Raw genomic sequence first — 21,075 nt, 5'->3', positions numbered from 1 at the left:
TAACAAAACCCAGAATAGATTTTTGTCACGTTGGCTCTGCTTTTGGCTCTTCAGCACCCAAAGTATCTCTTTTTGAAGCAGAGAAAATCAAAAAGGTTTAAACTTTTGTTCTAGAGCCAATGAAACTCAATATCCATGATCAAATATTACTGAATACAAGCTAGATTTGCATATATAGAGTTATTGAAAAAATAAGTAAATCTCTGAAGTCAGTGTACTCAACTTGTCATCCAAAAAAGATCACTATAGAAAGAGGAGACATGTGCATATGGCATACCACATGTGGTGGGGTGGAAAGATTTGATCTGCAGTCTGGACCGTCTCTATTAAAAGAGTGAGAAGAAAAATGTAAAGATTTTTGTTTTTGGCTTTGGACAGATGGGAGAAAGAGAAAGTGTGTCCAATTAATTAATGTCCCCAAGAGGATGGGACACACTTTTGCCTCAAGGTTGCTGTTACTGCTACCGACAAGCTTAGCTTTTTTTTTTCCTTTGTCCTTAATTCAAAATACAGTTTCTTCTCTCTATCAATCTATCTTTTTAACTTCTATAAAACACTCAGCTTCCACGAAGCCTCATCTTCATCTACATCATTATCAACTTCTCTATCTCTCTCTCCTCTCCCCAAAGCAATATAACCAAAGCTTTGTTTTTCTTTCTCCCGCACTCTTGAAGAATCAGAAGAGAGTTAATATGGATGAGTTTATTAACCTCAAGGAAACTGAGCTGAGACTTGGATTACCAGGAACAGACAATGTACGTGAAGAAAAAGAGATAGTTTCTTGCTGTAATAACAGCAACAAGAGAGCATTACCAAGTGGTTCCGAGAATGAAATTGAATCATCAACGAGGAAAACCGAAACATCTCCTCCTCGAAAGTGAGTTTTAAACACACAAATTCTCTGGATCTGATCTGGTCAAGAAAAAGACTTATTGACAGTGCTTCTTCCTTTTTGCAGGGCTCAGATTGTTGGATGGCCACCAGTTAGATCTTACAGGAAGAACAACGTTCAGACAAGGAAGAATGAAACTGATCATGAGGTTCAAGGAAGCTATGTGAAAGTAAGTATGGATGGTGCACCATACTTGAGGAAAATAGATCCGAGTTGTTACAAAGGATACTCAGAATTGCTCAAAGCTTTACAAGTGATGTTCAAATTCTCTGTGGGGGAGTATTTTGAGAGAGAAGGATATAAAGGTTCAGACTTTGTGCCCACTTATGAAGACAAAGATGGTGACTGGATGCTCGTTGGAGATGTTCCATGGGAGTAAGTCTTCCATAGATCTGTCAAAAAACAATTTCACAAAAACAAACATATCAGAAACCACAATTTGTAACGTGTTCTTATGGATTAGTTTGTTTGTTTGTTTGTTGTTGCAGGATGTTTGTGTGTACTTGCAAGAGACTAAGGATCATGAAAGGATCAGAAGCCAAAGGTTTAGGCTGCGGTGTATGAGACAAAGCTTCAAGAAACCTAACAGGGACACAAGAAACTGCAAAAAACAGAGTTCCTCTAGGGCAAGAGAAATCACTGCTTGTGCTCGGGTTGTCGGGTTCGCCGGAGAGAACTATGTCCATCGGACTGAATCCAAAGTCATTGCCTAGTTTAATTTACCTCATCGGTAAAATTCAAATGTAGACATGCTTAATGGTCTTAAACATTGAAACTGGATCCTTATTAAATTTTGTTTCAAAAAACAGGGCAAAAGGTTGTCTGTAGCCTTTGGTTTATGTGTGTTTTACGTTGAAAAATGTGTTAAGTTCTTCTACTGCTACTGGTTGTAGCAATCTGATTTGTGTTCTCATTGATTAGTAGAGATTTTCAAGCAAGACCCACTTATCTGTTTTGGTTCTCAATCCGAGATCAGATTGTTGTTGGATTGGATCCGTCCCATTATAATTGGTTTTAAACTCAACCCGAACACAGAACAGATAAGTGGTTTAGGGTTTATATCATTGGCCAAAAACAGCAGAACCTATCTATCTACCTTCATGACCACATAAAAACATATCTATATTCAGAGAGTGTAACACAAGGCTCGTCCTAATCATGAGTGAAGCTCTTCGAATTGATGAACTGTAGAGATCCCGTTCACGCCTGCAATAGCAGATAAAGTAAATAAATAATTAGCTTCACCAGTCGAATGCAGATTCTTTGAATTATATCGTTTGGAAGATTGATTCAAGTACCAATTAGATTTTCCACAAAGCACGAAACAGAATTACAGGAAAGAGTAGAGAGAAACTCACCTGTTGCTTCTTTTTCTTAGGTCTTCTCTTCCTCTTCGGTTTGTGAGCATCAGAGTTAACTTACGTTGCTACTCTGACTTGTATGCAAACTTGTGGCAGCATGTGAATACTGGCTTCTTCTACGTGAAGTGTTGCTGGAGGAAGGTATCTCATTCCTCTCCAGAGATGAATACATACGAGATGCGGATGCAAACCTTGACAGTTGTGGTGGCATTAAAACCCTAGTAGTGTACGGCTTCTACAATAAAACAAAAGGAATCATTAACCAACAAGATTGTGAGTACTTTTGCACTGTACCTGATTTCTTTCATCACTGGACATGCTCGATATTGCTCTGCCAAAAGCACTAGAAACCGGCTCCCTCAAGAATCAACGTATTGCACAAGAATAATAGCTTAATGGAATTCAGAGGTGTATACACTACACCACTAGTTTTGTTGACTTAGTCTTCATCTCCCATGTTATACACTAATATAGTCAAATAAACTACACTTAATAGTATTGAGGTGTACAGAAACTATTGCACAGGGTTACAAGGCGTACTTGGTGCTTTTATCAGTCCACTCATCGTCCGCATCGGCTTCGTCATTTGAACTTCCGTTGACAAAGAAGTCATCATCACTCAGGTCCAATAGCGCATCATCTTCGCTCCCTGTCTCTGTTTTCCACTCAAAACAGTAATAGTAATAGTCATATGATCAATACCGCGACATAACAACATTATTTCAAAAGCAAACAGAAGGTCAGAATGCATGCAACGATGAAAAAAAGCATACTGCCCCAATTCTATACTGAAAGTTAATGGAATGGGCACCATAAAAAACATCACCCACATATATCATATATACCTTCCAACTCTTGCCCACTGGCAGCAGCAACAATTATATTGGCTTTGATTTGCTTCCGCAATTTACTTCTCCGGTCAGATACTTGCAAATCATCACCTCCACTCACTAAATAGAGGTACATACTTTTCATTCTTGGGGAAGCATTTAAAGCAATATGTCAGTAGCATTTAAACTGAATCATTCTACTGGATAGCTAGGAAGTTTAGGAGAAAACAAGATAAGATGCTTACCCTAACATATTCAAGGTCTTCTTTGAGTTTATGGAGTTGCCCACCAATCTCTGCATCTTGCACATGACCATTCCGTACGTTGTAGCTTCTCAAGACGTCTTACACTCCTTTCAATCTTTCTCCGCTCTACACAAAGAAAGATGTCAGATCAAGCCAAATCACTCAGGGGGAGAACAAAACAATCCAATGCATAAAAAGATAACACGCTATGATCTCACACCAAAGAATCTGATCTTTCGGTTTATTAGGAAGATTATGCGTTCAACAGCAAGACGGCTATGTATATCTTGTTGCTTCTTCAGATCATCCAACTTCTTTCCTTACTTCAGGAGGAATTATCCTAGAGCCAATTGTATTGAACACACATCATCACATACATCAATATCATAGTATCTTTTTAACGTTAAAATCAGAAACAAGTTCCCGAAAAAAAAGGCCGGAGAAGGCAACCATAAACCCTAATTTAGCCGGAAGAGGAGAAGAAGAGTGGTCATTACTTTGCGAATCATGCGGCTGATTGAACGAATTTGATTTTTGAGAGACGAATTCTTCGGTTTCTTCTCAACACGAAGTCCCTTTGATCTCCAACTACTTCCTGCCGTCGTGTTACCCTCCGCTTGGCATATCCGCCGTGCGCCATCGCCGAAGTGGAAACTAGCAGCGAAGTCACCACCACCATTACAACTAGACTATACAATAATACGGTTTCTTTCGTGCGTATCAGAAAAAAAAAAAACTGCAAAACGCCGCGTTTAAAACTTTGTAAACGTTGCGCTTATAGAAATTGGCAAAAACGTTCCGTTTCACAAAATTTCCCATACCACCCAGGTCTCTCTACTCTCTCTCTGTCTAATCGTTTTTAGTATCTCACAATCCAGAAACACGAGTGAGCATCGCAATTTCTCTGTTTTCCCAATTATCTACTTCGATTTTTTTTTTTTTCAATTTTCATGAGCTGTTTGATCTATGATTCCCCAAATCTTTACAAAAGACGAGCGTAACGAAAGATGGTGCTGATGCTTCTTGCAACCACACGACACGATGAGCCCTTCATTGTTTCTTGTAGTTAATTATAAATGTAAAATTATTATGTACTCCGCGTCTGCGTTTGTAGAGTATATATAACACTACTAATATTAATAGCTGCACATATATATAATACAAATGAAAAACCTGAACATAATAAACGTACACAAATGCTTGAAACTTTCAATACCTAAAGTGTATATATATAAAAAATCAGCGTTTTGTTACTACAAATCATTATTGATAGATCATAGATGATACCTAACTACTAACTATATTAAGATGTCGCCCAACATAAACATACACGAATGCTTGAAGCAACCAATACCTAAAAGTGTTATATAATAAACACCAGTGTTTTGTTACTACAGTTGCACCGACAGCATTGCTTGTTCAAAATTCTAGTGTCAATACGAAAATTGAAGCGGAGAAAAAAATTATCAGGAGCGTACAAGCTCTAATACCATGAAAGGTAGGAAATCTCCCTTGCCTTGTACATTGATTTACATGGCCTTATAAGGCCAAAGTAGTTACAAAAATCAGCCTAGCATCTAGGATACGATTAACATAATATGAACAATAATATCTAAGTAGTTGTGACAGATATTCCTATATTCTATCAAATACGAATCAGTGATACCTAACTACTAACCATATTATAAAGATGTCTTCGGCCAACATAATCATACACAAATACTTGAAACAACCAATACTTAAACGTGTTATAAAATTCGAATTTTAATTTATGTTATTACAACTGCACCAACAACAACATTGTGTGCCCAAAAATTTATTGTCAAAATGAATCACTGATAGATGATACCTAACTACTAACTATATTAAGCCCAACCTTGTAAATGTTACTAAAAAAAGTAGTTGGGTGTCATGGTGATGTCTTGATGATGAAAACGATTAGTGACGGACTCTTATAACTAGCTATTTAGCTGGATGCTCATATGTAAGAATATAATTTACAATTAATTATAAAAAACAAAAATAAACATAATCAAGAGCAACCTAAGGAAGGACTAGTACGTAATTAAAAAGAAAAAAAATCAGCAAGAAGGACATTATAAAATATGGTTCTTCCACGAATCATATATCTTGCCCAAATAGTTCTGCTTGTTTAGAACCTCTTCGGCATTTATAATTTACTATTCTAATTTTTTTTGGGTGACTTACCACACAATCTTTCAATCTTCGTCACTAAATTCACAACAATATCTTATAATATTATAGTATAGATATGCCAAATCTCCGCATGCATGCAAACTATAATTTATAAGATTTTTAAAAAGTTATTATTTATAAGAAGTGCGGGCAATTACGACGATCGCAGAAAAAAAAGAAAAAAAAAACGTGTGGACACAATGACAAATTCACATTGAACTGTTCTAAAATATTTTTTTTTGAAATAAGTACAATTGTCAAAAAAAAAATAATAATAATAATAAGTACAATTTCAAACCGAAGATCATAATCGAATTGATAATACCAATTCGCAATGATATTAAAGACACAACGATATATGGTGTCATGGTGATGTCTTGATGATGAAAACTGTGTGGATTAATTTGAATCTCAAGTTCTATTTTTACTCAAGTCTCGTGAAACCAAGAAAAGAAGAAGTTAAAGACTGGTTTTGGAAAAGAGGGTTTCAAGGAGAAGAGGAAAAACAGAAGACACGGGTTGAGTGAGAGGCTTTCAAAGATAAAATTCAAGATAAAGATTAGAAGTCTCTCGACTCCTGACTGTTCGCTCTGCAACAGACATAATCTCAGGTTCGTACACTGTGGGGCTGGTCTGATCTGAAGGAGGCAAAGCAAAGCAGGCCTGTGTTTCCTCTCCGCCTACCTCAGTATCAGTGCCAAGCTTGAAGACCAAGCCAAACGGAAAGATTTAACCCGAGTTAAGTTCTCTTTACTCTAGTTAAGAGAGAAGTCTTGGTTTGTCTATAAAAGCATATTGTAAATGAAGTGTATGAACGAGTGTGAGTGAAAGAACCAGAGAGAGAAGTGTAAACAGGATTAAGAGCTCGGTTTGAGCTAAGTTTCTTAGTGGATTTTCCGGAGATCCTCTCCGGCGAGACGTAGGATTCCTCCCAAGGATCCAAACTCGTTAAATCTTGTGTGCACTTTCTTTTAAGCTTTTATCTTTCAAGTTTGCAAACTTCACACGAGTGTTTTAAAAACAGAGAGAAAGAGAGTACTTCAAATCACTAAAAACTAGCTACTTTTACATTTCAAAGTACAAATCTCTACAGATTGGTATCAGAGCTCCAGGTTTTGGAGAAGTTTTTTTTTTTTTCATCTCAGATCCGAAGCTATGACTTCATCAAGGGTTGAGATGGAGAAGTTCGACGGGAAAGGCGACTACATGCTCTGGAAAGAGAAACTCTTAGCACATAAAGAGATGTTGGGTCTGCTGGAAGGGTTGAACGAAGAACAAGGTCCTGAGACTGATGAGTCATCCGCAGAAACTGGTGAAGAGATGACTTTGGAGACTGCTACACAAGTTCCAAAGCAGGCTGCGACACAGGCTGAAACTGGTGCAGAGAAGTCTCTGAAGGAGAAAAGAGGAAAGGCAAGATCTACTATCATTCTAAGTGTAGGAGACAATGTCCTCAGGAAGATTATCAAAGAGAGATCTGTTGAAGGTATGATTAAGCTTCTAGATCGTTTGTACATGGCTAAATCATTACCAAATAGGATATATCTTAAGCAGAGGCTTTACGGTTATAAGATGAGTGATAGTATGACAGTAGAGGAGAACACAAATGATTTCTTGAGGTTGATAGCTGATCTAGAACATGTTAAGGTGTCAGTTTCGGATGAAGATCAGGCTATTATTCTGCTTATGGCTTTACCAAAGCAGTTCGACCAGCTTAAAGATACATTGAAGTATGGAAAAACTTCTCTATCTCTAGATGAGATTACTGGTGCTATCAGATCTAAAGAGCTTGAACTAGGAGCAAATGGAAGGTTACCAAAGCAAAGTTCGGATGCTTTGTTTGTTCAAGAAAGGGGTAGATCAGAAAATAGAGACAATAGAGGTAACAAAGGGAAACAGAACAAGAGGTCTAAGTCTAAGGGGAAGAAGACTTGCTGGATTTGTGGTAAAGATGGACACTACAAGAAGCAGTGCTATGTATGGAAGGAAAGGAACAAGCAGCAGAAAGATGGTTCCATGGAGAGAGGTGAATCATCAGTCGTGACAGGTCAAATCACCGATGCTGCGGCTCTCATGGTCTCAAAAGCGCTCATATCACTTGGAGAAGATTTTAAAGAGAAGTGGATCATGGATAGAGGTTGTTCCTTTCACATGACCCCTAGGAGAGACTGGTTCATTGAGTTAAATGAAGCATGTTCTGGAAGAGTGAGGATGGCAAATGATACATACTCATAAGTGAAAGGAGTTGGGAGCATAAGGATAAAGAACGAAGATGACTCAACATGTCTTCTGAAGAATGTGAGGTATGTACCAGAAATGTCAAAGAATCTCATCTCACTCAGCACTCTGGAAGATCAAGGATGCTGGTTTCAGTCAAGAGATGGAATTATGAAGGTCAACAAAGGGTGCACGACCTTAATCAAAGGTCAGAAGACTGACACACTCTATGTGTTAAAAGGATCAGTTTTAACTGGAGAAGTGAGTGTCTCAGAGGGTTTAAAAGATGAGACAAGATTATGGCATAGAAGATTGGGTCATATGAGTCAGAAGAGTATGAAGGCATTGCTTAAGAAAGGCTACTTAGACAGCTCAAAGGTAACAAATTTGTAATTCTGTGAGGATTGTGTTTACGGTAAAGCACATCGAGTCAGTTTTGGTATTGGGAAGCATGTTACCAAGGAGAAGCTTGAATACATACATTCAGACTTATGGGGATCACCAAATGTTCCCTTGACGCTAGGCAAGTGCCAATACTTCATCTCTTTTATAGACGACTACTCAAGGAAGACATGGATTTATTTTTTGAAGAAGAAAGATGAAGCTTATGGGAGTTTTCTGGAATGGAAGAAGATGGTTGAGAATCAGTTAAATAGGAAGGTCAAGATACTCAGGACAGATAATGGCTTAGAGTTCTGCAACAAAGAGTTTGATGACTTCTGTAAACAAGAAGGAATTGTACGACACAAAACATGTGCTTACACTCCACAACAGAATGGAGTCGCAGAAAGAAATAAAAGGACCATTCTTGAAAAGGTCCGAAGTGTTCTAAGTGAATCAGGGCTTCCAAAAGTCTTCTGGGCAGGAGCTGCATCAACAACAGTTTATCAGATTAACAGATCGCCATCATCTACGATTGAGTTTGAAATTCCAGAAGATGTTTGGACAGGTGCTAGACCAAGATATGAGGAGTTAAGAGTATTTGGGTCAGTAGCTTACATCCACAGTGATCAAGGGAAGCTTAATCCGAGAGCAAAGAAAGGGGTGTTTGTCGGGTATCCTCCTGGTGTAAAAGGATACAAATTCTGGTTAGTTGAGGAGAAAAATTTGTTATCACCAGAGACGCAACATTTCAAGAAGAAAAAATGTATAACCATCTGAATCAATCCTCACAATCAGAAGCTGAACCACAAGAAACACATATACCACTTATCTATGAAATCAATCATGGTGATTTCAGTGATTTAGGTGGAGCTCAGGAAGGTACAAAGTCCGATCAAGCTGAAAGAGTGCTCAGTGATGATCAAGAACAAGAAAGTGAAAATGAGAGTGAAGAGTCTCAAGTCACCAATCAACTGAAAAACTATCAGTTGGCCAGAGATAGAGAAAGGAGACCCACCAGACTACCATTAAAATTCAGAGATTATAATCTGGTGGAAGTCAGTGAAGATGAAGAAAAAATGGTCGGTTTTGCATTAATGATGACAGAAGATGGTGGATATCCTGAGCCGTGTTGTTATGATGAAGCAATACGAGACAAAGATGTAGAGTCCTGGAAAGAAGCAATAGATGAAGAAATGCACTCATTGCTCAAGAATCAGACATGGATACTAACTGAAAAACCAGAGAAAAGCAAGGTGATAGGCTGCAAGTGGGTATACAAAAAGAAGTCAAGTATACCTGGAATTGATCAACCAAGATTCAAGGCCAGCCTTGTTGCTAAGGGTTATCTACAAAAGGAAGGGATAGATTACCAAGAAATTTTCTCTCCGGTTGTGAAACATGTCTCCATACGACTGATTTTGTCATATGTGGTTCAACAAGATCTTGAATTGGAGCAGATGGATGTCAAAACGGCATTCTTACATGGAAATATGGATGAACATATATTGATGGAACAACCAGAAGGGTACAAAATCAAGTCAGAAACAGAAGAGGTATGTCTTCTCAAGAAATCTCTATATGGGCTAAAACAAGCACCTAGGCAATGGAATCAGAGATTTGATACTTTCATGAGGAACTCAGGGTATCTTAGAAGCAGTTTTGACCACTGTATCTACTATCAGAAGCTTGAGGACAACACCTACATATATTTGCTTCTATATGTCGATGACATGCTCATTGCTGCCAAGAACAACGAGAAAATTCAAGAACTCAAAGGTTTACTGAGTGCAGAATTTGAAATGAAAGATTTAGGAGAAGCAAGGAAGATTTTGGGTATGGAGATCAAGAGAGACAGAACAAATGGGCACTTGAAGTGTCACAAAAACAATATTTGCAGAAGGTCCTTCAAGAATTCAGAATGGATCAGTCAAAGTCGGTTTCAACTCCACGGGGAGTTCAGTTTAAGCTTAAATCTGCATCAGATGAAGAGTTAGCTTCTCAAGAGGATTACATGAAGTCAATTCCCTACTCAAATGCTGTTGGGAGTATTATGTATTCGATGATTGGAACAAGACCTGATCTTGCTTACCCTTTGTGTGTCGTGAGCAGATATATGAGTAAACCAGTGAAGGAACACTGGCAGGTTGTGAAGTGGGTTTTAAGATACATCAAAGGAACTCAAAACTTCAGGTTAATCTACAAGAAACAAGACAGTTCAGAGATCAAAGGGTTTTGTGACTCTGACTTTGCAGCTGACCTAGATAAGAGAAGGTCAGTAACTGGATATGTTTTCACTGCAGGTGGAAATGTTATAAGCTGGAAATCAGGCCTCCAGAAGGTAGTAGCTTTGTCTACTACTGAGGCAGAATATATGGCATTGACTGAAGCGATAAAGGAAGTGATTTGGCTGAAAGGTCTTGCAAGTGAGTTAGGATTCGAGCAAGATCACGCTGAAGTCATGTGTGATTCACAGAGTGCTATCTCACTATCAAAGAACTCTGTTCATCACGAGAGAACTAAGCACATTGATGTGCGTCTGCATTTTATCAGAGACAAGATTGCAGGAGGGGAAGTAAAGGTTGTGAAGGTGTCTACATCATAGAATCCTGCAGATATCTTTACAAAGACTGTTCCTGTGAGCAAACTTCAAAACGCTTTGGAGTTGCTCAGAATTTCAAGTCACTAAAAGAAGTAGTGAAGAATCCGGAGAAGTGGAAAATCCAAGTATGCTAAGAAGAAGAATCAAGTTGGGGTGGTATTCAAACCAAGGTGGAGTTTTGTGGGGATTAGTTTGAATCCCAAGTTCTATTTTTACTCAAGTCTCGTGAAACCAAGAAAAGAAGAAGTCAAAGACTGGTTTTGGAAAAGAGGGTTTCAAGGAGAAGAGGAAAAACAGAAGACACGGGTTGAGTGAGAGGCTTTCAAAGATAAATCTCAAGATAAGATTAGAAGTCTCTCGACTCCTGACTGTTCGCTCTGCAACAGACACAATCTCAGGTTCGTACACTGTGGGGCTGGTCTGATCTGAAGGAGGCAAAGCAAAGCAGGCCTGCGTTTTCTCTCCGCCTACCTCAGTATCAGTGCCAAGCTTGAAGACCAAGTCAAACGGGAAGATTTAACCCGAGTTAAGTTCTCTTTACCCTAGTTAAGAGAGAAGTCTTGGTTTGTCTATAAAAGCATATTGTAGATGAAGTGTATGAACGAGTGTGAGTGAAAGAACCAGAGAGAGAAGTGTAAACAGGATTAAGAGTTCGGTTTGAGCTAAGTTTCTTAGTGGATTTTCTGGAAATCTTCTCCGGCGAGACGTAGGATCCTCCCAAAAATCCGAACTCGTTAAATCTTGTGTGCACTTTCTTTTAAGTTTTTATCTTTCAAGTTTGCAAACTTCACACGAATGTTTTAAAAAGAGAGAGTACTTCAAATCACTAAAAGCTAGCTACTTTTACATTTCAAAATACAAATCTCTACAAAAACGATTAGTGACATATAAACTTCATAAACATCGTTATACAGAGGGAATACTACTTTAGTTTTTATCTTTCACGTACGTCTCTGATTCCTCACCACCTAGCTATCTAATACCTAAATTTTGTGATGTTATTGACATTTCAATAATTTGTAATTATGTATCATGCATGTTTTGCCAAAGAAAGACAAAAATCTTACTTTTTTAAAGTAAATTTATGAATAGAGATTAAGTACCTACGTATTTGTTCCACATATCTCCTACGCGTATATTATAGAGTTCAATAAACTCTAATTTGTTCCACATATCTCCCCGTGGGGTAACCATTGTTCGTTGTTTATAAATTTTTGTTCATGAAGGAATCAGTGGCAAAATAGAAAGTAATGAGTCAACCTTACTCTGTTTAAACCGGTCCAATTTTTTAATTTATTTTATATAAAGTTTTGTATAGTTTACATTTATAAAATCATTTTAGATATGTCAATGCATTTGATCAACTTGTTGTTTCTATTTCAAAAGGACCATAGGGACTACTTATTAAATTGCCTCGTTCTCTTTCTATAACTTTGCTTATAAATTCTCAACAATATTCCAACTCTTTAGGCCATAAGTTATCTCTCTCTCTTGACATTAACCACGAATTCTCCTCTCTTTGCTTTTTTTGGTCATATTACTTTTGATCACATTTTAAAACCAACAGACCCGCGATGAAAGAGAATCACATCCAAAGTGATCACATGAACAATACCATTAATGTAACAAACAATGAACTCCCAAACTTCCTCTCGTCGGTACGCCTCAAATACGTTAAACTCGGTTACCATTACCTAATCTCTAACGCTTTCTACATCCTCCTCCTCCCCGTCTTGTTCGCGGCAGCCTCCTCCTTCAATCTCTCCGATCTCACTTTCTTATTCACCCACCTCCTCGATTCCCACTTCTTATCTTTCACTCTCTTCGGTGCTCTTCTTATCTTTCTAACCACCCTCTACTTTACAACTCGTCCTCGCAAAGTTTTCCTCCTCGATTTTTCTTGTTACAAACCTGACTCTTCTCTTATATGCACACGAGAAACATTCATGGACCGGGCTCAACGTGCCGGTATCTTCACAGAAGAAGCCCTCGTTTTCCAACAAAAGATCCTCGAACGCTCCGGTATTGGTCAAAAGACTTACATCCCGGAGGCTCTCTTACGTGTCCCGCCGAATCCATGTATGTCCGAGGCGAGGAAAGAAGCCGAGATGGTTATGTTTGGAGCTATAGACGCAGTGCTTGAAAAAACCGGTGTGAAGCCTAAGGATATTGGAATACTTGTGGTGAATTGCAGCTTGTTTACTCCGACGCCTTCTCTATCGGCTATGATCGTGAATAAATATAAGCTTAGAGGAAATATTTTGAGCTATAATCTTGGTGGAATGGGTTGTAGTGCTGGCCTTATCTCCATTGATCTCGCTAAACAGCTTCTTCAGGTAATTTATTTATTCAATGAAGTCGTTTCATTACAAATTTTAAACTCAACTATCTGATAAGAAATAAGAATCTCGTGACAAACTGACAAAGAGAAAAATTTAATTGAACCATATTATATATATTTGAATTATTGTGATATGCATGCAGGTCCAACCAAACTTATATGCACTGGTAGTGAGCACAGAGATCATAACCCTAAACACGTACTTAGGCAGCGAGCGGTCAATGCTTCTCTCAAACTGCCTCTTCCGAATGGGCGGCGCCGCAGTTCTCCTTTCTAACCGCTCCTCGGACCGCCGCCGCTCCAAATATCAACTCATCCACACTGTCCGTACACACAATGGAGCTGATGAAAACGCCTTCAGCTGTGCTTACCAACGTGAAGACAACAATAAAATAATCGGTGCCTATCTTTCCAAAGACTTAATGGCCATCGCCGGAGAAGTTCTCAAAACGAACATAACAACTCTCGGACCACTAGTCCTACCAATGTCCGAACAAATTCTCTATTTCGCAACACTGGTCGCGAGAGAAGTCTTCAAAGTCAAGAAAATCAAACCTTACATTCCTGATTTCAAGCTAGCATTCGAGCACTTCTGCATCCACGCGGGAGGCAGAGCACTGCTCGATGAGATTGAGAAGAATTTAGATCTTTCTGAGTGGCATATGGAGCCTTCGAGGATGACTTTGAACAGGTATGGGAATACTTCGAGTAGCTCGCTTTGGTATGAGCTTGCGTATATTGAGGCTAAAGGGAGGATCAAGAGAGGAGATAGGACTTGGCAGATTGCTCTTGGAGCGGGTTTTAAGTGTAATAGTGCGGTTTGGAGAGCTTTGAGAACTATTAATCCAGCCGCCCAGGATAAGACTACTAATCCATGGATTGATGAGATTCATGAGTTTCCCGTTCCAATGTGACATCTTCGTCGGGAATCTCCATCGATAGTTGTTTTTTCTCCATTTCCTTTTCTTTTCTCCTTATGTATAATAATGATTCACATATGTATATCTCCCAATATCTTCAATCCATATAATATTTTATGCTCGAAGCGAGTTTTAAAAAATTTCGCAGACGGTGCGTTTTTGACAAAAATTGGGGAAACGCTACGCTTTATAGAAACTTCAAAACGCTGTGTTTAAAAGAAACTGGCGAAAATGCTGCGTTTCATTGAAACTGCAAAAGCGCTGCGCTTTAAAGAAATTGGTAAAGAAAAAAAGGAAACAATAGAAGAGTTTGAAAAGGAAACACCAGGAGAGTTTGTTATTATATTGGAAAATCAACAAAAGTTGACAAGAAATTCATGCTTTTTCTGGCAAATTCTGGAAAGTTAGGATTTTTTTTGGTTGAATTCTCGTTTATAAATATATATTCTAGCTAATTGTTTTTTTTTTGAATCACAGTCCAGAGAAACACGAGTTATTGACTGAGAAAGTTGATATTTCATTCGCAATTTCTCTGATTTTTAAATTCCCTTCTACAAATTTCATGAGTTGTTTGATCTTTTTATTCCAACTGGTTCGACGCTTGATTTGTGACCTCTATAAGAGCCCAACATAACCAACAAAGGATTTCGAGTAGCCCATGGAATAAAACGCATCCAATTGGCCAGGTCAATTTCCATCCCATCCTTTTTCTTGTCTTTTTTTTTTTCTCAACAACAACTTTTTCATTCACCAAAGCAATCATACAATGTCTGCATCCACCAAAGATTTTAACCAATTTGGCACAATATCATATAACTTAGGATCAAAAGTCTGGAAAGAAAGTGATTCCTAAGCTATCCTATCGGCTACACCATTACCAGAAAGCTTAATAAAAATCATCTGCCTTTTGTCAAAATAGTGAAAAAGCTTCTAAATATCTTGCACAATTGGAGCAATACCATTCAACAGGTCTACCAATGCTTGGGAATCAGACTCAAAAAATGACATAGGGTTTGGAGACGTACCAAATTTATCACTGCCCATCTAAGACCCTCAACTTCTATATATCTCAAGTACAGTTCTCGTCTTTGGTACCGCTCTTGCTCCCATCCATAATGTCTTCCCTCGTTCATTTCTTAGAACCCACCCTAAACTACCCGTGTTCCCATCTCGAGGCCAGGCTCCATTGGAGTTGCATTTCACCAAGCCTTGTGATGGTTTGATCCAATTAATTTTTGTTAATTGCGCTGAAATTTTTTGCCCTCTTGCTTCCAATCTTTGCCTCCACTCTTCCGCATCCTTCTTAACCTTTCTGATTAAACTGTTTGTCTCATGCTCCCTTCCCTTATATAAAAGATCATTGCGATTTTTCCATAGTCTCCATAGGATCCAGAGAGTGAGAAAGGAGGAGTCTTCTCTATAAGGGTGCTCCTTTTGGAAGTTAAAAACCCAAAACAGGTTGGCATATACCGAATTTGACCACTCACCCTCATGAGGAGCTGGAACGGGAGAGATTGCTCATACCAGTCTCGACAATGAGCAGGTGAACAGCAGATGATTAACCGATTCTCTAGCTTTGGGACATCTAACACAATTTGCTTCTCTAGAGATGTGATAATGATAGAGGTTTCCAGCCACAGATATATTGTTGCTCATACATTTCCAAATGAAATGATGAATTTTCGGCGGCGCATCCAGTTTCCAAATCTGTTGAAATAACATCCAGACTGAGACTGATTTCTCCTCTTTAGCACATGAGTTACTACCCAATATCCAGACTTGACACTATCATGTCCTAATCTTGAATGGTCCCATGCATAGACATCTTTGGTATTTGATCCACCCGGTCTTAATTCCTCTATGGCCCTCCAATCCTCATCCCCAAACAGTAACTCTAATAAAATCCCATTCTATTCCTTGATCTTGTCTTTAATCTATTTTTTAAAACTTCATTTGTTAAGTAAAAAGTAATATATATATATATATATATATATATATTGATTTATTTTAATTTAATTTTAAGGATTTTCAGTTTTTCTGAAACTACAAATAATATGAAAGCTAACTATATTTTGAATCATGTCATTTAGTTGTTAGAGATTTCATAAATTGAATTTGTTTTCACTTTTCACATAAAAGGTTCCATTTTTAAAAAAAATATATTTTATACAGATTTTATTATTCTGTTTTAAAATTTTGCATTTAGCTTTTTGTTTAAAGTTTTTTTGTTTCAATTTTTTTATACTAATTTCATTTAATGATTTGAATAATAAGCTAATTTTAGATCATATCATTTGATTTTGTTAACTATAATTAGAAATTTCACAAATTCAATTTATTTTTAGATACAAAGGCACTTGCAGTTGAGAACATGTAACTTTAGCATTCAAAATTTATTTTATGTAAACTCATCATATAAACAATTAAGGGGTGTCTAGTCAAGAGTATAAAATATCCATGGACGTTTATTCAGACCACATCTGCCTGTATTCAATAGAGTTGGTCATGAATTATTTTTTCTATAAATGTAGAATTATGTTTTGTTAATCATAAATGTAATATAACTATTTTAGCTGGACATAAAACAAACGAAAAACCTGAACATAAAACATACACACAAATGCTTGAACTAACCAATACCTAAAAATATTATAAAAATCAGTGTTTTGTTACTTGCACCAACAAAATTGTGTGTTCAAAAATCTAGTGTCAATACGAATAATTGATAAATGTGATACCTAACTGCTAACTATATTGACATGTCTGCCAACCTTGTAAATGTTACTAATGACGAAGTAGTTGGATATTGAGGAGCTTACGTTATGATTAAATGCTGTGCTTTGATTGATGCCAAAAGATTTTTTATGTAAGCTATACAATATAATAAGCGTAAAGAATTTACAATAGATAAATAAATATAGCAATAAAGATGGTTCTTCCACGAATCACATTTCTTGCCCAAAATAGTTCTGTTTGGTTAGAAGTTCTTCGGCATTTATAGTCCTTTTCCGTTTAAATTAGTAGTATTCTAAAAGTTTGGGTGACTTACCACACAACTTTCAATTCTCGTCACGAAATTCACAACAATATCTTATAATAATACATTTGCCAGATCTCAGTACGCACGCAAACTATAATTTATAAGATGTGTGTGGGCAATTACGACGACAGCAAAAAAGAAAAAAAAAACATGTGGACACAATGACAAACTCACATTGAACTGTTTTGAAATAGTTTCCAAAGAAATCGTAACGAATAATATAATCACTATAACTTCAAACTGAAGATCATAATCAAATTGATGATACCAAAGATATTAAAGACACAATGATGGTGATGACGGTGTTGATGATGAAAACGATTAGTGTGACATAATAACTTCCTAAACACCTTTTATAACGGGACAGAGGGATATTACATTAGCATTATACCTTTTCACGTCTCTAATACATAATAAACTTTGTGATGTTAGTGGAATTTCAGTGATTTCTAATTTCGTATCATGCATCTTTTGCCAAATAAAGGTAAATCTTACATTTTTAAGAAATAGAGAAATAAGTACCCACATATTTCAGTAAATCGTCACTCTTGAGCCCATTAAACAATTTGGTTGGAGTTAGGTTTTAGTTGGAGTTAGTTGTATCTTTCACCTCCTAGAAATTATCCTTACTCTATTGTTTTTTTTTGGTCAACCTTTACTCTGTTTTATATAGCTCCATGCATACCTCTTAATTACACTACTCCAATAAGTTTAACATTTACAAGGAAAATCGTTTTTATTATTCTCCCAACTACTAAGGTACTATGAGAAATAATTTGCATAAGTGTTATTTTATCCCCCAGTTTACAGGGGGGATGCATGCATTCATTGAAACAATAATAGAATGAATGAATTCTTTCCTATTTTATAACTGATTTTACAAGATAAAATAAAATTATATTGATGAATTTGATAAATTAATTTAAACTCTTACATTGAAAATATAACAGATCAAAGCAAAATAAAATGAAGAAGAAAAGCAATAGACATCTTAATGGAGGGTGGACTATGAGTATATTTTTTAAAAAGAAAAACATGTGTGATCAGTTTCGGTCAAAACTCAAAACGGAATCAATGTATAGTTAGCTCACCGCCACAACAATACCCATAGGGACTACGTACCATACACACATTTATTAAATTGCCTCGTTCTCTTTCTAAAACTTTGCTTATAAATTCTCAATAATACTCCAACTTTTTAGGCCATAAGTTATCTCTTTCTCTACAATATTAAACACTAAATCTCCTCTCTTTTTGTTTTTTTTTGGTCTTATTACTTTTAATCACATTTTAAAACCAAAAGACCCACCATGAATGAGAATCACATGAACAATACCGTTCATGTAACAAACAATAAACTCCCAAACTTCCTCTTATCGGTACGCCTCAAGTACGTTAAGCTCGGTTACCATTACCTAATCTATAACGTTGTCTACATCCTCCTCCTCCCCGTCCTGTTTGCCGCAGCCTCCTCCTTCAATCTCTCCGATCTTACTCTCTTATTCAACCACCTCGTCAATTTCCACTTCCTATCTTCCACTCTCTTCGCTGCTCTTCTTATCTCTCTAACCACCCTCTACTTCACAACCCGTCCTCGCAAAATTTTCCTCCTTGATTTTGCTTGTTACAAACCCGACCCATCTCTAATATGCACACGAGAAACATTCATGGACCGGTCTCAACGTGTCGGTATCTTCACAGAAGACAACCTCGCTTTCCAACAAAAGATCCTCGAACGCTCCGGTCTTGGTCAAAAGACTTACTTCCCGGAGGCTCTCTTACGTGTCCCGCCGAATCCATGTATGTCCGAGGCGAGGAAAGAAGCCGAGACGGTCATGTTTGGAGCTATAGACGCAGTGCTTGAAAAAACCGGTGTGAAGCCTAAGGATATTGGAATACTTGTGGTGAACTGCAGCTTGTTTAATCCGACGCCTTCTCTATCGGCTATGATCGTGAATAAATATAAGCTTAGAGGAAATATTTTGAGCTATAATCTTGGTGGAATGGGTTGTAGTGCCGGTCTTATCTCCATTGATCTCGCTAAACAGCTTCTTCAGGTATTTATTTCTTCAATTAAGTCATTTCATTACAAATTAACAAATAACAACCCTTTTTATTGTTATTTAATACTAAGGTTCGCCATCAATTGAACCATCTGATACGAAATAAAAATATCGTGACAAAGGGAAAATTTTAATTTAATTTGGGTGGGGAGGTTGGGACCTTTCTAGTTTTCTTCACGTCATGTCATTATCTAGTATGAATTTTTGGTTACTGATTTTATATGAGAACATGGTAAAAGCTCTAGCGTCTTTATGAGCACGTGTGCTTTTTATGAGGTTTGTGCCAGGCTTATTTTGTAGGTAGGTGCTAGTTGTGACAATTGGAAAATTATTATACATTGTCTTCGTAGCAAGTACTAATGCATGTATTTAGTATACAATCTATCTATATATGTGTGTATATAGTGTATATATATATAATACTTACTAACACTGAAGTACATATATCTTACGGTCAATCCAAAGTGTGGTATGTCATGACGCGTTTGCATAGTTGATAGTAGGTAAGATCCTGTCGGAATGGAACCGAATGTATATAGAATCGCCATAGATTTTTTTTTTTTTTTTTTTTTTTTTAACAAAGCTGGAGAGAATAAGGACAGATACATTGATAATCTTTTGTTCTGTGGACGAATTTATACCAAATTGATAGGTGACGTGTCATGCTTGGCTGCTTGCTTAGTTATGTTTAATCGAGGGAAGGTTTGTTGAATAATATCACCAATTTTAGGAGTATAAGTTTCATAAATAATCTTATTACACGTAAGGTCTCACGTATGGTGCCATGCATGTGTTCTGCAAGTTTCATTATAGTATTTCATTTCCAACAATATTATTTTATTTATAACACTGAAAAATTACAAAACTGTAAACAGTATAACGTAAAAATAAAATAATACCAACCACATAAAGTTTCCAAAAATATTGACATACGTGTATACACATACACAAATGCAATTAATGTCTTGATATTTTTATACTTGTGTATCAGATATATTTACATGCGTTTAGAGTACTAATATTTCAATTGTGATATGCATGCAGGTCCAGCCAAACTCATATGCACTAGTAGTAAGCACAGACAACATAACCCTAAACTGGTACTTAGGCAACGACCGGTCAATGCTTCTCTCAAACTGCATCTTCCGAATGGGCGGCGCCGCAGTTCTCCTTTCTAACCGGTCCTCGGACCGCCGCCGCTCCAAATATCAACTCATCCACACTGTCCGTACACACAAAGGAGCTGATGACAACGCCTTCAACTGTGTTTACCAACGTGAAGACAACAACGACAACAAACAAATCGGTGTCTCACTTTCCAAAAACCTAATGGCCATCGCCGGAGAAGCTCTCAAAACGAACATAACCACTCTCGGACCACTAGTCCTACCAATGTCCGAGCAACTTCTCTTTTTCGCAACACTGGTCGCGAGAAAAGTCTTCAATATCAAGAAAATCAAACCTTACATTCCTGATTTTAAGCTAGCATTCGAGCACTTCTGCATCCACGCGGGAGGCAGAGCCGTGCTCGATGAGATTGAGAAGAATTTAGATCTTTCTGAGTGGCATATGGAGCCTTCGAGGATGACTTTGAACCGGTTTGGGAATACTTCGAGTAGCTCGCTTTGGTATGAGCTTGCGTATAGTGAAGCTAAAGGGAGGATCAAGAGAGGAGACAGGACTTGGCAGATTGCTTTTGGATCGGGTTTTAAGTGTAATAGTGCGGTCTGGAGAGCTTTGAGAACTATAAATCCAGCCAAGGAGAAGACTAATCCATGGATTGATGAGATTCATGAGTTTCCCGTGCCAGTTCCAAGAATATCTCCTGTCAGTGCTGTCACATCTTCGTCGGAATCTCGATAGTTGTTTTTTTCTTTTTCTTTTCTTCATGTATAATATGATTCACATCACATATATATCTCCCAATATATTCAATCCATATATTTTATGCTCGAAGCGAGTTTAAAAGTTGTTCAAACAAAATTCT

At 37.4% G+C, this 21,075-nt stretch overlaps 4 protein-coding genes across 6 annotated transcripts; 3 read left to right on the top strand and 1 right to left on the bottom strand.

The window, feature by feature from the left end:
• Positions 1 to 685: 685 nt before the first annotated feature.
• On the top strand, positions 686 to 1,836 carry LOC104738941 (auxin-responsive protein IAA3). Its single transcript, XM_010459160.3, has 3 exons — positions 686 to 877; positions 959 to 1,267; positions 1,381 to 1,836. Exons 1-3 carry the CDS (start codon positions 693 to 695, stop codon positions 1,454 to 1,456), a joined length of 570 nt encoding a protein of 189 aa, XP_010457462.3. The 5' UTR covers positions 686 to 692; the 3' UTR covers positions 1,457 to 1,836.
• Positions 1,780 to 4,842, bottom strand: LOC104738942 (uncharacterized). 3 transcript variants are annotated; one of them, XM_087484850.1, is made up of 8 exons: positions 3,826 to 4,842; positions 3,549 to 3,668; positions 3,329 to 3,454; positions 3,099 to 3,229; positions 2,794 to 2,908; positions 2,548 to 2,718; positions 2,251 to 2,444; positions 1,780 to 2,098 (listed from the first exon to the last, which is right to left on the bottom strand). In XM_087484850.1, exons 3-6 carry the CDS (start codon positions 3,397 to 3,399, stop codon positions 2,712 to 2,714), a joined length of 324 nt encoding a protein of 107 aa, XP_087340976.1. In that variant the 5' UTR covers positions 3,400 to 3,454; positions 3,549 to 3,668; positions 3,826 to 4,842; the 3' UTR covers positions 1,780 to 2,098; positions 2,251 to 2,444; positions 2,548 to 2,711. The 3 variants fall into 3 exon arrangements, with proteins under 3 accessions (XP_087340976.1, XP_087340974.1, XP_087340975.1); XM_087484848.1 differs by having other exon boundaries at positions 2,548 to 2,611; XM_087484849.1 differs by lacking the exon at positions 2,548 to 2,718 and having other exon boundaries at positions 2,251 to 2,488.
• A 1,498-nt stretch (positions 4,843 to 6,340) lies between these two features.
• On the top strand, positions 6,341 to 14,224 carry LOC104738940 (3-ketoacyl-CoA synthase 2-like). Its single transcript, XM_087483363.1, has 3 exons — positions 6,341 to 6,559; positions 11,539 to 13,060; positions 13,209 to 14,224. Exons 2-3 carry the CDS (start codon positions 12,299 to 12,301, stop codon positions 13,977 to 13,979), a joined length of 1,533 nt encoding a protein of 510 aa, XP_087339489.1. The 5' UTR covers positions 6,341 to 6,559; positions 11,539 to 12,298; the 3' UTR covers positions 13,980 to 14,224.
• Positions 14,225 to 17,412: 3,188 nt separating this feature from the next.
• LOC104774210 (3-ketoacyl-CoA synthase 2-like) lies at positions 17,413 to 21,071 on the top strand. The gene is made up of 2 exons (XM_010498868.3): positions 17,413 to 19,082; positions 20,133 to 21,071. The coding sequence occupies exons 1-2, from the start codon at positions 18,336 to 18,338 to the stop codon at positions 20,949 to 20,951; spliced, it is 1,566 nt and encodes a 521-aa protein (XP_010497170.3). The 5' UTR covers positions 17,413 to 18,335; the 3' UTR covers positions 20,952 to 21,071.
• The last annotated feature ends 4 nt before the right edge of the window (positions 21,072 to 21,075 follow it).

Source organism: Camelina sativa, chromosome 14, assembly GCF_030686135.1.
Source record: "Camelina sativa cultivar CO46 ecotype springtype chromosome 14, ASM3068613v1".
NCBI lineage: Eukaryota > Viridiplantae > Streptophyta > Magnoliopsida > Brassicales > Brassicaceae > Camelina > Camelina sativa.
This window is presented reverse-complemented; position numbering and strand designations above follow the sequence as displayed.